We start from the raw sequence: 16,614 nt of genomic DNA on the forward strand, positions 1-16,614 counted from the left end.
AGATCTTCCCAGTGCTCCTTGAGGGGTCTGCAAATCTTAGCTCAGTGTTAATGGAAAGCTGAAGAGGTAACTTCAAACTAAGACAGGGTTTACATAGCTGACAGATCTGTCAGTCAGCAGTGTGATGAGGTGTGATTTGTCACTGAGTCAGTTATCCTGGCAAAAGTCCATAGTTAAATGTAGCTATTGTGACAAAATGGCACTTTTGCCTGTACTATTCTTCTTGCTAGGGGGAGAAGGGACAATGTGGAATAATCTATGTTGGCAGGTGTGCAGCGCTGCTGGTGTAGCTGTGTCCACAAGGAGCACTCTGCCACTAGAGTATCATATTCCTATACTAGCAAACACTTCTGGTGTGAATGTTGACCAGGCCCAGACGACATAAGTACACCATCAGCTTTCCCAATGACATGATTACCACTGCCAGTTGGATCAGGCTTCCTCTCTGGTTTCATTCCTTTCATTACACAGATGCTCTCCATGACAAGCTTGACAGGGCCTGGTGGATTCTGCATGGCTTTGACAAGTGAGATATCCGAGGGGTTCAAGGTATCAAGAGCTGCAAGTGCAGCCTCCAGAGCTGGCATAGCCTCCGCAAGGTCCCCTTCACACTCATCCTGTAATGACATCAGGACACTGCTATGACCTGGCAGAGCAGTTGCAGACTGACTGCCCTGCTCTGAGAAATGCTAGCATGGCATTAGTGAACCTACTGCAGAAATAACTGCATGAACAGACTTTTCATAACATTATTTGTCACGCAGACAGAATTAATTTAATAATCTGTCCCAACAGTCTAGCATATTACTACTCTATAAACCCTCTAACTGCATCCCACTATCATGACCTTTTACAGTTAAAAGACTACAGAAAATTCCATTTCTCTATGTAGGGATCTTCTGCAGAGTAGTAAGTACTGAGAAGCAGAACATGGAAGTAACACTGTGGGGGGGAGTGTGCTCAGCAGCTCATTGGAAACCTATAAACATGATGGAGCTTTGCTGCAACATGTGCTAATTAGCACGCATCAGAGCAGACATAATTAATTGAGTCTGCTGCGAGTCTGCTGGAGCGTGCTAATTAGCACGCGCCAGCAGCCTTCATGTCACATGTATTCACCATCCCCACGTTTCAAAATGGTGGTGGGAGCACTTTAACTAAAGCTTATTGAACACACTTTACTTAAAGCAACTCCGCGACCATTTTGAAGGGTGGAGCACTGAATACACACGATGATGCAAGCACTTTAATTACTCTTTGAGAGCTACTCTAATTAAGGCGCATCCTCCCTTCACCGTGGAGCACATGTATAGACGCCCATTGCTTTTAACCTGCATATGGTGCTATTACAGCAAGATGCAGCAAGCAACAATTTGCCTGCAGCCCCAGCAACTGTACAGTCTTTGTTTTTTTGCACAACTTGAGAAAGCACTGAGAAGTCTCACAATCTCTCCTGGAGTAGTAGGCCACAGTTATCTCGTCATGGCAATGTTCTCTCACGTTGCCTGAATTTTCTGGTGTGTGTATATGTATCCTGGCTTCTAACTTGAGCTTCCACCACAATACAAATTAATAGTTTCGTTTCCCAGTATCACAGTTATAGAATTCTACATTATTTTATAACTCTGGCCCCATATTTATTCTCTACCAAGTGTAAAGTACTAATGAGGACCCCCATCACAGGGCAACCAGTGCACAACAAGATGATGTGACATCATGCTGAAACAACTCAACCACGAGTATCCAAGGGTTAATTCCATTCTTGTAAAATGTATATTTTACTTCTCCAGTATAGTCATGTAAGTGAACAAAACATTAATGCAGTCAAAGTCCTAACAACAAAACACTGAACAGACTGGTTATATTGTTCAGTACCAAAACTAAAGGTGAAATCCTTGAGTCTGGAGAAGACCCCAAAAGTTTTACAGCTGCTGCAGCTGCAATGCATGGGAAAGGGAGGTCTGCTGTTCATTTTGCAGGCATGGGGGCTCAAGTGTTCGGGAAAACAGAAACCAGGAAGAGGTTGAGAAAGTATCAAGGCATAGTTAATGTGCCCACAAGCAGCAACAACCCACAAGCTCTATATTAAGTAGAAGGCTTGACATCACAGTAGATATAGCTACTGTCTGCAGATTGCAGCCATTGGGTAATACACAAGAAGTTTTTCTATGTCCTGAGGTAGTACAGGAAGATTTCCTTCCCTCCAAACCATTTCATAGAGTGCTTATATAAAATCTGCTTCCCTGGGCTTTATGTAGGGGCTGAGACTTATTCTATCCATATTCATGGGATCAGTTTCTCCTCTGTCAACTAAGTTGAAAACTGGAACCAACTTTTTTTTGAGGCAGCAGTATGTGCAACTCAGTTGTGTGCAACAGGCCCGCTGACAGATGTGAAAAAAAACAACCACTTTACTAAAAGAGGAAGCATGTCAGTGTAGTCAGCTATTAGCTATTACATAAAAAGATTAGATTAAATCAGCTATTAGATGAAAGTGCCAAAAAGCCCTGCTGAAGCATGTGATCTGTACAGATGTTGGGAGAGTCAGGTCAAACTGATGCAATGCCTCTTCCAGGCATGCACTGCACTCGGTACAGGGGCATGCCAAGCTGAAAGTAAAGTGCTGGTTTTTTTTGTTTTTTTCATGTCTGTAAGCAGCCACAGTCTACCAAAGGCATGGGCACTATAAAATTCTGGGAGATTTGTAAATCCTGGCCAACACCTGACCCTAGTCACTGTGATATTTGTTAGCATTATTTACACTTCAACCATCATTCCTCATGTCTTTATTTTAACTGCATTGTTAGGAAGTTGGGTCACTCCTCTGTTGTACTCTGTCCATCAAATCAACTCCCTTTCCCTGGACAGCAGTTGAGATGCATTGATTACCTTGCATAGTCAGGCTCTTGTAAATACCTTAATAGCTTTAGCAACAGCTGCAGCTTCATTAGCTTCCTTTTCATCGGCAGACACTAGCTCTTTCTTTGCATCTACTTCAACTGTTTCTTTTTCTATCTGGATCATCATTTTTTCTGTTTCTGCAGAGGTTTGAATGAGTTCAGGCTGAAGAGCAGTCAGTTCCTTCTGCATTTCTGCAACCTAATATAGACACAAGGGAAACAAAAGTAAATCCTAGTAGTGTAGGCAGAAAAATGTCCAGAAACAAAGAGTTCAATTTTTAAATATATATTCATATATTTAAAAACTCATATATTCAAATCAGGAGGAAGACAGAGATGGGGAGGTCAGCTTCACTGTGTGCTCTTCTCCACCAAGAAAGAGCAGGAAGGCCCCCCCAAGTTGGGAAGGTCTATTCCATGAACAGACAGGAACAGAGCTGGAGCCCAAATACGTTTAATGATTTAGTCATACAGGGATTTTGGGTGAACAATTCTAGGAATAATCTACATAGGAATTAACACTCATTTCAGTAATAGTAACTCTCTTTCTGAATTCCACATCCTGATAGGGGAGATAAGCATTAGGGCTGTGCAAAGCTTCAGTCCCTGATTTGATTTGGCAGAGGTTTGGCCCAATTTGGTGGTCGAACCTCCGAATCTGAATTCAATCAGAGGGCCCTTTAATCTCTCCGAATTGAATCAGAACCCTCTGAATTGATTCAGAGACATTCGGCAATTTGGACGTAGACGCAGCTTTAAATATTTTTTCTACATACCTCTAGATAGAAGGCAGCTCATGAACGCTGCGATGCTGGGGTGCATGGAGTGTCCCACAGCAGCGCAGGGGGCTCCCCTGCGAGTTTGGCAGTGGACCCGGAAGTGAATGAGAAGCACTCCCAGGTCCACCGGGGAGCATGCAGAGGGCCTCCCCATGTTCCCCCGGCTCGGTGGCTGGTGCCTCCTGGGTCTGGGGGGCACCTGGGGTCCCGCTGTGGCCAATAGCCGAGCTGGGGGTGCACAGGGGCACCCCCCTGCACGCTCTCCGGCAGAACTGGAAGTGGACTGGAAGTACGTCCAGTCCACTTCTGGGTTCGCTGCCAAGCATGTGGGGGGGCCCCCCTGTGCTCCTGTGGGATGCTCCATACACCCCAGCATTGCAGCGTTCACAAGCCGTGTTGGTACCTCAAGGTATGTAGAAAAAACGTTTAAAGCTGTGTCTATGGCTGAATCGCTGATTCTCTGAATCAGCATTGAATCTTCAGATTCGGATTCAGCTAAATCGAATCAGGGACAGTGATCCGAATCAACTAATCAAATCACCATCCTCAATTTGGACCAAATCCGAATCGAATAGGGCCCACTTCGTACATCCCTAATAAGCATAGACATATACAGTCAGTATTAGGAAGGCTCCCAAGGAAGCCATTCTGCCAGAGATTTCTCAAAAAAGGAGCACTGAGAAAACTATTGCATTTTTTAAATTCAGCTATTTCTTCTACCATGGTTGATTGAGTCGCATCCTGTCCATTAGGTGATGTCATCTAAAAATATATGTCACAATCTCTTAAAATAGCTAAGCAGTACTTTAACATTTCCTGGTGGCTTTGAGAAGAAAATTGCTAATAGTACAGTGAACAGGGAATTAAGCTTGTAACTCTTTTTAGCCTTAACAGCTGCCTGCCTTATTACCCATATGTCATGTTAAAAAAATTATCCTTACTGTTTTCAGTCTAAGCTTACTTGTGAAGATGCAAAGTCAAGTTTTTGGAGGCCAACAAGGTACCGATTTCTCATTGTATTAACTTCTTGCCTTTTGCTGTGTAGCAGTGATTTAAAGGTGAGAATCAGTTCCAGATAAGATGTCGGTGTTACATAGTTGTGCCTTCGCAGTGTGTTGTAATAGCTCACTGAAAGTTCTCTCACACTTTCTTGGAAATATTTGCACATCAGCACAACCCTAAGGGAAAATCCCATGTTACTATGTAACTATGTATTAGAGTTAATTATTAATTAGGTATTAGAGTTATGTCACAGCAATCAATAACAATAACCTACCAAACCATATAGTTCTCTTAACATCTAAAACTATGGAGCCAGATTCTGCTCTCAGTTACATCAGTTTAAATCCAAAGTATCCATACTGAATTCAAGGAAATGACACTAGTGTTAAAAGAGTGCTAAGACCTGGTTTTGCCCATTACCAAATATATAATAGATCAAATTCTCTTCTTTCTTAATGGCCTGATTTTCAAAGTTACTAAAGTCAAAGAGTGCTGCAAGTATTTAGCGTGTACAAATATTGGGGCCATAATCCATTACAGTCCTACTGCCTTCAATGGAATTGTACCACTGTAACAAAAAATGGTACATTTATATTAGGATAATATCTTAATTATAATTATACAAGCTTGCTGAGGCATAAATAATAAACAGCTTCACAAATTTTCTGACAAGAAAATACTTACTCTTTCCGCACTTCATCTTCAAGTTCAACATCCTCCAGAAACTTGTTTGCAACCATTTCCAAAGCATCTGTGGGCCAAGTTTGGAACCAGTCAATGGTGCAGCAATTTATCAATGATGGGAACATTCGTAATCGGTTCCGGAACGCATCTCCAATCGGACTCATTGCTGGAAGGAATCCATATTGTTAATTAAGTTTACAAGGGTTATGAAGTGAAGAGAGCTACAAGAAGACAAAGCGAGATATATACAGACCTAAGACAATGTGCAAATTTTTCTTCACTTTTTCAATAAAAAAGTTATACATGGCAAGTGGAGTTGCCTCAATTCTCTTGCCTTCTGTCCTTGCTGCAGCCTGCATTTTCTCCACAATTTCAGCTTTCTCATCAGCTGCAAAGATGTTAGGCACATCACCTGTATTCAGTAGCATGTTAATGTCCTCCACAAATGCCTCATCTTTGATTTGATTATCACAGAACAAAAAGCACACCTTTTTGTCACTGACACCAGCCTGCAGCATAACACGTTTCACATCCTCCTTCCATTCATTGGTGGCATAACACTTTGTAATTTCAATCTGAAAGAGCTCAAAAGCATTCATGAAGGTGGCCAACTTGGTAGCACTTTGTCGCCCGCTTCCACCAATCCCCACCAGTAACAAGTGACCATTGTCCTGCTTTAACACTCTGCAGATCCTTGAAATATGTTCAATAGCAAACTGGAACATGACTAAGGACATTGGTGCCTTGCTAATATTGTTGTACTCTTCAAGGTAATATTCCATCACACCTGTCAGTTGTTTTAAGTCCGTGATTTCATCATAGGCTTTTGCATCACTATCTGGTTTTAAGTAGTCTCCAAAAAAGAGACTGCGTATATTATCATCAGTGATCTTGCCAGTAGGTGACAGATGACTCAATACCTGTTGAAAATACAAAAATCAGAGATAAATCTGACTGAGTACTTTATTATAACATAAATCCTTTTTTCTTCATAGATTTCATAGACATTAGGGCTGGAAGGGACCTCGGAAGATCATCGAGTCCAGCCCCCCGCTCAAAGGGCAGGAAGTCAGCTGGGGTCATAGGATCCCAGCAAGATAAGCATCCAGTTTCATCTTGAAGGTGTTCAATGAAGGCGCTTGAACCACCTCCGGTGGCAGGCTGTTCCAGACCTTGGGGGCTCGGACAGTAAAGAAATTCTTCCTTATGTCCAGCCTGAAACGATCTTGAAGTAGTTTGTGACCATTCGACCTCGTCATCCCTTGGGGCGCTCTGGTGAACAAACGTTCCCCCAGATACTGGTGGTCACCCCTGATAAACTTGTAGGTGGCCATCAGATCACCCCTGAGCCTGCGCTTTTTCAGGCTAAAGAGCCCCAGGGCTCTCAGCCTCTCATCGTAGGGTCTGCTTCCCTGACCTCTGATCATGCGCGTGGCTCTTCTCTGGACTCTCTCAAGCTTCTCCACATCCTTTTTGAATTGTGGAGCCCAAAACTGGATGTACTCTCTTATCCACATAGTACTATCACTGTGGGAAAGCCTGTTTTCCAGCTGTTCTGATGTATGCTTTTAGACCACACAAAAAACAGATGGGAGTAACATGTGTGCGCTAACTGTAATTTTTCAGCTCTCCATACCTTACAGAGCGGCCACCATGATTTCCTTGACAGGTATATTGTCAAGTTTCCAGAACACCTCTAACAATGTACCCATAGCATTTGTGAGTTCTTTCAAATGTGCACAAGTCAAAAACTGCTGAGATCTTGGCCCTATTCATGCAAGGTATTCATCCCAAGTGGCCCTCTGGCCCTCTTTAAAGCCCTTCTGAAGTTGAGTCCACCTGCAACGTGTAATTTGCAGAATGAAGGCCCTTATTTGCACGTGCAAAGGCACAATACACAGATAGAGATTACTGTGGGTACATCAACAGAGGCCATCCAAAAAATTGCCCAATACAAACCAAATATAAAATGTGAAATTAGTTTTATAATGAATTAATCCAGTCTCTACATCAAAAATATTATGTATAACCTAGCATACCTTATCAACACTCTGCTTGAAGCTATTTGATGTTGTTTCTTTTACCATCTTAAAGAACACCTGCCTGTCCTCATTATCAAGTAAACGGTCATAGAAAACTCGATAAACCTCATGAATCCAGAGCCTGATCAGTTTGTCTCCATCCTATATGTGCAAAGAGAAATCAACATGCAAATATATTTAAGGCAGGAACTGCTTAAAAACAAAGTACTCTGATCTCCATCTGGGGTGTGATTCACCTCATGCACAAGTTAATGGAACTCTTTTGATTTTGAAATATTCAGTATGTGGCTCTGTATTTGTTAACTAAACTGGCTCCTCCATACCTAATGACAATGTCTTATCCATTCTGCCAATAGAAAGCTGTCCTCTTATGAGAAATCACTTTTCTATTGCTACACTGAGTGGGCTTATCCATGGGCTTTTTACAAAGATTTTTCAAATTTTAGAATGATGCTGGAGACCTCAAACAAAGGACACCTAAGATTCTATGACTCGGGACACGTTACAAGGGGGTTCAAGACTCAGGACACATGACAAGGAGGAAACAATGGTCAGGAAATTCTAGGCCCGCTGAAGACAGAGTTTGGCGTATGTATACTCTCCTCACAAGAAATAAGGATTACTGTGCACAAATCCTGCCACTGAATTAACATTAGTTAATTCACATTAACTATTCCAATATTCTCCAGGAAGTCTTCAAGAAAGTCTGCAGCTATTTTCTTCAGCTTCTGCACCAAGAGAGTTCACTCATAGCTAGATGCAGGACTTTTTAGGACCAACTTACATCCCTCCAGCACAATTCTTCATTGTAAAAGGATGAGAATTTTCATAGATTTTCATAGACGTTCGGGCTGGCAGGGACCTTGGAAGATCATCAAGTCCAGCCCCCTGCCACAGGGGCAGAATGTCAGCTAGGGTCAAAGAATCCCAGCAAGATAAGCATCCAAACGTTTCTTAAAAGAGTCCAGAGTAGGTGCTTGCACCACCTCTGGAGGGAATCTGTTCCAGGCCTTGGGGTCTTGGACAGTAAAGAAGATTTTCCTTATATCCAGCCTAAAACGGTCTTGAAGGAGTTTATGACCATTGGACCTTGTCGTCCCTTGGGGCGCTCTGGTGAACAGGCGTTCCCCCAGATCCTGATGTACACCCTTTATATACTTATAGGCTGCCACCAGGTCACCCCTGAGCCTGCACTTTTTCAGGCTGAAAAGTCCCATAGCTCTCAGCCTCTCTTCATAGGCCTGTTCTCCTGCCCTCTGATCATGCATGTGGCTCTCCTCAAGTTTCTCCACATCCTTCTTGAATTGTGGAGCCCAGAATTGGATGCAGTACTCCAGCTGCGGCCTCACCAAGGCCAAGTACAGCGGGAGGATGACATCCTGAGATTTGCTTGAGAAGCTTCTATGGATACAAGCCAAAGTTTGGTTTGCTGTACCAGCTGTGACATCACACTGGTGGCTCATGTTCATCTTGTGGTCAATCATGACCCTCAAGTCCCTTTCAACCATGGTGGTAGTGAGTGTAGCACTGCTGAGCCTATAAGCATGATGTAGGGTTTTTTTCCTCCGAGGTGGAGTACAGGAAACCCTCACTATTAGCAGGTTCGGCATTTGTAGTTTCAAATATTCGCAAATGCCGAACCTGCAACCTAAATACTCTTAAAGGAACTCCTTGGGAGCTCTGTGCTTGCTGCTTCCAGGCTCCCACCACTGCTGCTACACTCCTGCCATCGCCAGAGCAGCCATGTCCCCCCACCCCCCACAGCTGCCAGGGGCACTACGTTCATGAACGCAGACGGTGTTCATGAACGCAGTGCCTTATTCTGGAATTTCACTATTTGCAGGGAATACAAGAATGTATCCCCCACAAATGGTGAGGGTCTCCTGTACCTTGCATTTTACCATATTGAAAGTCATCAGGTTTTTATCCACCCACTTTCTAAGCCTAACAAAGTCAGCCTGGATCACCAGCCCATCCTTGGGTGTGGATGCTCTACCCCAAAGTTTGGTGTCATCGGAGAACTTAGCCAGTCCACTTCTGACACGAATCTCCACATTGTTAATAAAGATGTTAAAGAGTACAGGTCCAACGATGGAGCCTTGGGGGACACCACTGGGCGCCACGATGATTCACTTCCATCTACTACCACTCTCTGGGTCCGACTTCGGAGCCAATTCCCCAGCCATCCAATTGTGATGTAGTTGGGGCCTTTACTCAGATTATTAATACATTTGGGTTTTCTGTAGTCCCCAGAAACGTCCATAGTTCAAGATATATTTCTGAGGCCATGTTACTTCATTTATTAGTTCCCCATTTGTGAAATAGAAATTTTAATCCTCCTTTTCCTCCTCTCTGCCTGTCTTGCCTATCAAAACTACAGTCTCGGGGGAAATAACTGTCACATACTACATGTATATATAATGCCTAACATATTGAACCTTTGCTGGTGCTACTACCTGTTTCAAGAACATATGAATATTCTTTTTCAGAGGCAGAGGGGAAAATATAAAGAACAGTATTCTAACCCAATCCTTATTTTAGATATGTAAGTATTGAAATTATTATGAATGGAAGTCACAAGAATTTACTTCACTGATCCTTTTTTACTATTTTTATTCTAGGAACACAGTTGAAAAGCAACCTACTTGTAAGTGGGTATGTGGACACAGCAGCACTCCTCTAATAACCCTGGAGAAATCCCGCAGATTAAAGACATAATGGGATTTGGAAGGCGTTGGAAGAAAATTCTCGACAGCCATTTTATAAATAGCCATTGTAGCTTGGATCAGCAGCTTGCCAAGCCTTAAAAAAAAGGAATTATGAAGTATGGAGAGGAACAATTTGAGAAAATACTTGTCCCAGGCAAGGTATCACTCTTACCTTAAAAATACTGGCTCAAAGCCCTTACTGAAGTGCCAGTCAACAACTGAAGTGAAAATCTTGGCTAAAATGTCATCATCAAAAGAACTGATGGAAATAATATTCAAGTGTCGCGTGAAACGTCCTGTAACATACAGCAAAAGACCCAGTAATATCCAGCACCATACAATCTTATTTTCAACTTACTACAGATGTAATCACCAGTCTCCAGTAAAACTAAGTTTGTCTCCCCATCTTTAGTTAACTAGATGGCATCTTGTAAACAGAGAGAGAGAAATACATCTCTGAGACAAGTAGTCTCTATATTTTCCTACCTGTAATATCATTTCTTCCTCCACCAGGAGGACCCATTGCTGAAACAAACAGGACATCTACGATATCAAGCCTAGATGTATCCTTCTTATCATACCAATGGCCATGATCAATCCATTGTCTAAGAAGCTCAATGGGTGGCTGGGCTCCATACACTTCCTTTGCAGGCATATTTAGATCATCTAGAAACAAGGTTAGAAAAAAAATCAAAGTGCAGCTGCCTATTGTTTCTTAGAAGGCAAACCAAAAATTCCAACTGAGCTAGAACTAGGAAAATGTTAGCTTTCATGGAGGTGGTTCAAGCACCTACTTTGAATGCCTTCAAGAAAAAGTTGGATGTTTATCTTGCTGGGATCCTATGACCCCCTACTGACTTCTTGCCCCTGGGGCAGGGGGCTGGACTCGATCTTCCGAGGTCCCTTCCAGCCCTAATGTCTATGAAATCTATGAAATCTTTCTGATACACCTACTGAATCCAGTGCAATTTTATCATGTACATGTAAGTTAAAAATGTTGTTTCAATATTGATTGCTTGTTGTTCATTTCATATCACATTACAACACAAGGAACCAGCCTTCACAGGTTTAAATGGAGTCTGTCTCAAAGAGAAGCACTACTTAAATGTATATAAGCCTTTCAGCAGGGGCAATGCTAATTCTTCTACAGGTGCTTTATAGAAAAGAAGAACTGAAGCAGTGTTTAATTATCGGACTCAATAAAGAGTTTAGGTTTTCCATGTAAATTCAGAGTTCGGGAGACACAAGAAAACAAAATTTTCTTACCCACAAATATTATAGCTTTCTTTCCCACTGGAGGTCCAAATAATCCTTTTCTTCTCCTGTCCAGCTTTGACATAATAATATCCTGGGTTTGGTTAGCTGAAGTTCTTGCAGAGAAGTTGATAGAGTTTGGGATGTACTGATGTTTCGGAAGTTTTAGCAGAAAACTGTTGGTAATAGCTGATTTTCCTGTGCCAGTGAAACCCACAAACAGCAAAGGAATATTGTGTTCCACATATGTTTTTAAGAAAAATGTTTGCCTGGCAGTTTCCATGGTTGGGATTATGAGATCAGATACCTGTTAGATGGGAGATTTCATGAAAAGGACATCTCTGATATCAAAATTAACAGAGATTTGAAATCAATTTACTGCAGCAGGTTTATAGTACAAATACAGAGTTAAAAAATTATTAAGAAATGCAAAAAGGTTTATTACAAGTTTCTAGCACATTTTAGAGATGCCAACTAAGAACCCACTTTAGTTCTGCATCTGTACAGTGCCTAGCACAAGTTGGTTATGTCTGGGGACCTGAGGCATTACAGTAATATAAATTAAGAGGGAATTATATGGTTCCTGATTTGATTCTGAGGTCAGCTCTGCCCCCTGCTGTGCAAAGGGAAGGGAGCAGATTGCCATGGGATGTCTCTCCTCCCCAATGTGAGCAGAAGCTGTGTGTGTATCTAGAAAATATTTTTAGAAGATGCAGTCAAATTTCACCTTCCCTGTCCCCCATACTTATTCCGGATTCTAACTGTGCTGATACCTAGCATGGAAATGAGGCATCAAGGTAATAGGGGAATGGAAAACGTTAATCTAAACTTCTTAAAGCATTGTACAAATGTAACTGAATTTGCCTTCACACTGCACCTATACAGTAAGGAAATATAATTCACCCCTTTGTAGAGAAAATCTGAGACCTGGAAAGCTTAAGTTCAAAGGCTGCTATCAAACTGTGTGCACCTTAAATTTTGGTGAGCTCTTGAACATTCAGGATACCCAGGATAATTGCTCTCCACATCCTTAGGGATCTATAAGTCAGTCTTTCTGATAGTTCTGATTAATTTGCTTATGCTAGACTGGACCTTAAGAATTACAAATGGAGGCACTGCAAATAAGAGGCTACTTTTCTATTGTAAGAACTTTCCCCAAGGTCTGTAGCAACCAGGACCAGGACACAGATCTTCAAGCACTGGATCATCCTTATTCTCCATGCTCACCTTCAATGCTGAGAACCAAGTGTTGGTTCGATAACAAAAGAAACAGGACTTAAAAATGGAAAGGCTCATAGAAGGCTCTAACAGAACAGAAATTAATCTGAGCTGCCACGTGTAGCTGATGTAGAGTTGTGCATCAATGATGTAGACTTGTAGGGGACTCTCCCCCGAGGGGCATGGAGGGACCTATCTGCCGTCCAGACCCGTTGACCTGAGAGGTCTGCTGCCTTCCTGGGGCCTGCATCTGGGCCGTTGTGGAGAGGATCCCCAGGCTCATCTGTCCCTCTGACTACTACCCCATGCTCCTCATCCACGTGGGCATGAACAACACGGCCAGGAGTACTCCGGACCGGGTCATGAGTGACTACAGGGCTCTGGGGGATGAGATCAAGGGACTGGGCTCAAGTAGTTTTTTCTTCTGTGCTCCCTGCTGCAGGCCATGCACCCAAGAGGGAAGGCTGTGTGCAAGAAGTAAACAGATGCCTCTGACCAGTGGTGCTACCATGAGGGCTTCAGTTTTTTCAACCACAGCATGCACTTCAGGGAGAGAGGACTTCTGGGACGAGATAGCATCCACCTCAAGTGGAGAGGTAAGTCCTTGTTCTCAGCCAGCATGGCTGATCTGCTAGACAGTGCTTTAAACTGACTTTGCTGGGGGACGGGGAAACTCCAAGTGGAGCATGCCTGGGGACTGGCACACAGGAAAACTCCCATGTGGAGGACACTAAGATAACCGTTTTTGAAAATGGTAACAAAACGGTTCTCCACAGTGTCTCCGGAAATCGAGGGTGTCAGTTGGGGGCCTCAGCTGCCTGTACACCAATGCCAGGAGCCTGGGGAACAAGCAGGAGGAGCTAGCCCTCCTGCTCTCCAGTGGGCAATATGAGTTGGTAGGGATCATGGAGACCTGGCAGGACTCCTTGCATGATTGGAGCGTAGCCGTAGAGGGCTACATGCTGCACAGAAGGGATCGAGCAGGGAGAAAAGGCGGAGGGGTAGCTTTCTATGTGAAGGAGCAGTACACCTCTCTGAGGCTGACATTGGCTCCAAAGATACACAGCTTGAAACCCTTTGGGTCAAGCTTTGGAGGGAGGGGGGATGAGGTGAGAGAGACCTAACTGTGAGCATTTACTACAGGCCACCAAAATAAGGGGAGGAGCTTGATCTGGAGTTTTCTCGAGAACTGACAGAGGCCGCGCATGCAAGGGACTTGGTTATCATGGGCAACTTCAATTACCGGACAAAGATTGGGAGAAACACTCGGCTAGGTCAGATCAGTCATGTAGCTTCTTAACTAATCAAGGAGCTCTTTCTGACCCAGGAAGTGCAAGGGCCAACCAGAGGTACCGCTCTCCTAGACTTGGTCTTGGCCAAAGGAGATGATCTGGTGTGTGGCTTGAACATTGAGGGTAGCCTGGGTGATGGTGACCATGAGCTCATCAGGTTCACTGTCTGCCGCAAGGTTGACAAATCAACTAGCAGGATTGAACTCCTGGATTTCAAAAATGCTGACTTAACAGGCTCGGGGCATTAGTAGGGGAGGCGATGCAGGACCAGGAATGGAAGACAAATGGGATGCATGAAGAGTGATTCTTCCTCAAGGACACAATCCTTGAAGCACAAGAGAAAACCATTCCCATGAAAAGAAAAGGTAGTAGAAGGGCTGGCAAGCCCTCCTGGCTCAATAGGGACATTGCAGTGCTCTTGAAAAAAGAAAAAAGAGGTGCACACACAGTGGAAGCTAGGAACAGTCCTCAAGGAGGACTGTACAACAGTGGTCCACACTTGTAAGGAAATGATTAGGAAAGCTAAGGCAGCGACTGAGTTTAAGATAGCCGAGGGAGTCAAGGACAATAAGACGTCCTTTTTTAGGTATGTAGGGAGCAGAAGGAAAACAAATGGAAGCATGGGGTCCCTGCTTAACACCTTGGGACAGCTGGTAATGGACACACAGGAAAAAAACTGAACTCCTGAATGCCCACTTGGCATTGGTATTTCACCAGACCAAGGAGAAAAACAAGCGAGATAAGGATCACAGGGGGCATGGTGGGAATAATAGCCTCCCCACTGTGGATGCTGAGCTGATGCAAAACCAACTAGAAAAGCTAGACATTTATGTCAGTGTCAGGTTTGACCTAGAAACCACTATACAAAGCCCAAGCAAAAGTCTCTGTTATGTAACTAATGCCCATCTGCAATGATAAGGAGGAGACAGTCTTAGATAAAGGAGGCTTGAAAACAAAAGCACAATCAGAGGACTAGGGCAAAGAGCTGATTTGAATATTGAGAATCACACCCCTGGGTGGGGAGAAAGTATGCTAATGAAACATACATGTATGGAAATGAGATACATAGCTAAAACACAGGTACAGAGACATGCTCAGTAAAGAACTCCTTGCGTCACTCCCTTATAACCAATTAGCAAACAAGAATGCTTATGAAGGTCCAATACTCCTGTATAAAAGATGCTCATAATTAAGACTCTGTGTGCTTGTTACGTGAAATTATTCCGCTTGCACCTTGTATTGCTAGCAATAAATCTTCTTTATACTCTCACCCCTGGTATCTTTATTGGCTTTTGCATACCGGGCACGATCCCAGACTTGAGCTGGGGCTCAACAGTAGGATGGGGCCACGAGCACCATAAGCCACCTGAACCCTGGATGCTCAACAAAGGAGAAGGTCTGGCCATCCAGAGCAAGCATCTCCCCAATGCTCTAGGTGATCTCGCTCGCGTTGGGAATGCACTCCCCTTTGTCTGTGCCTTTCCGCCACTGGTCCAGGGTGGCCTGCCTCTGCTTCTTGGGGATGGGGGCTTAGGAGAGAGAGGGGGACTTCTTTTTGGGTATGCTCCCACTGGTGCCAGGCTGAGAAGGAACAAGGGCAAGGGGGTGCTGCCTCCTGAGATGAAGCAGCATTGCTGTGGTGGTGAAGTGTTTCTCATCCTTGCCCTGGCTCATCTGCTTTTGGCAGTGCTGGCAGGTAGCATAACTGGAATCATTTGCCATGTCAAAATGATCCCACACTGCACTACCCCTGCCAATTCTGGGGTGAGGGTGGGGATCCTGCCTTATCCCCCTCCTTACCAGGCAGAGGCACAACAGGAGGAGGAGCTCAGCCACCTGCCCCCACAACCTCCTTCAAAGTGCCTTCCAGAAGAGACCTACCTCTAAGGGAACTTCGAGGGGTGTGGAACGCAAACTCAGATCACTGCAAACTTCTATAATTGTACAGTCCTTAGTGTAGACAGAAATGGAGCTTCAGGTGGGTGCCAAGAAATTATCAATTAAGAAGACACAGGGTTGAATTCTGCTAGTCGACATGGCAGCTTTCTAACAATGTAAGTGGCATTTGTAGAACTTGTACACCAGTAGTGATACTATGACCCATGCCATGTAGATAGGTGAGTGTGCACAGGCAGACTGAGTATGAGCACTAGGCTTTGAACTGGCTAGGCACATATATGACTATGTACATGTGCCCATTATGGATGTGCACCTGTATTTAAGTCACAAAAATGTAGCCAGCCAGAAACCCACGGCTGTGGGGAAGGAAGAAGGCAGGGTAGATATACACCCTGTAAACCAGTAATACCCAAAGGATGTGCTGAGACATACTACTATGTTGTGAGAGCAATGGAAGTGTGTGGCAAGCTCTCCCTGTGTGAAGAGGTAAATGCTTTCCAACCCCAACTGGCACCCTGCGCCTACCCCAGCTGCTTCAGTGGCACCTGCAGCTTCTCCTATGGAGACTACTTCTGCCATCTTCCCCCATGTCCCCTGCCCCTGTGGAGCCCGTGTGATGGAAACCTCCTCTTCCCCTGCCCAACAACTCTCCCAGCAGCATGCTCTGAAAGGGCAGGCAGATGCACAGACTGAGCTACATTTTGCAGCCCAGCTCATTCCTTCCACTTCTCCCACCATCCCAGGGTTGGTTAGAGGGGTTGTGTGCATGATCATTGTTGTGTCAGACCCTGCAGGAGCAGCAGGGGCTGCCGTTACCCCCTAAGTTACAGTCCCGG

General features: G+C 44.1%; 1 protein-coding gene across 1 annotated transcript in view; it reads right to left on the bottom strand.

The window, feature by feature from the left end:
* DNAH3 (dynein axonemal heavy chain 3) overlaps positions 1-16,614 on the bottom strand; it is a 129,549-nt gene that overhangs the window by 15,252 nt on the left and 97,683 nt on the right. The window contains exons 44-53 of the mRNA XM_025207009.1: positions 11,382-11,676; positions 10,602-10,781; positions 10,288-10,411; positions 10,053-10,209; positions 7,405-7,548; positions 5,619-6,285; positions 5,366-5,531; positions 4,641-4,857; positions 2,917-3,099; positions 419-617 (exon numbers count right to left, since the gene is read on the bottom strand). Coding sequence (XP_025062794.1) covers positions 419-617; positions 2,917-3,099; positions 4,641-4,857; positions 5,366-5,531; positions 5,619-6,285; positions 7,405-7,548; positions 10,053-10,209; positions 10,288-10,411; positions 10,602-10,781; positions 11,382-11,676 — 2,332 coding nt within the window. The remainder of the gene's footprint in view (positions 1-418; positions 618-2,916; positions 3,100-4,640; positions 4,858-5,365; positions 5,532-5,618; positions 6,286-7,404; positions 7,549-10,052; positions 10,210-10,287; positions 10,412-10,601; positions 10,782-11,381; positions 11,677-16,614) is intronic.

This window comes from Alligator sinensis, unplaced genomic scaffold, assembly GCF_000455745.1.
Source record: "Alligator sinensis unplaced genomic scaffold, ASM45574v1 scaffold330_1, whole genome shotgun sequence".
Lineage (NCBI taxonomy): Eukaryota > Metazoa > Chordata > Crocodylia > Alligatoridae > Alligator > Alligator sinensis.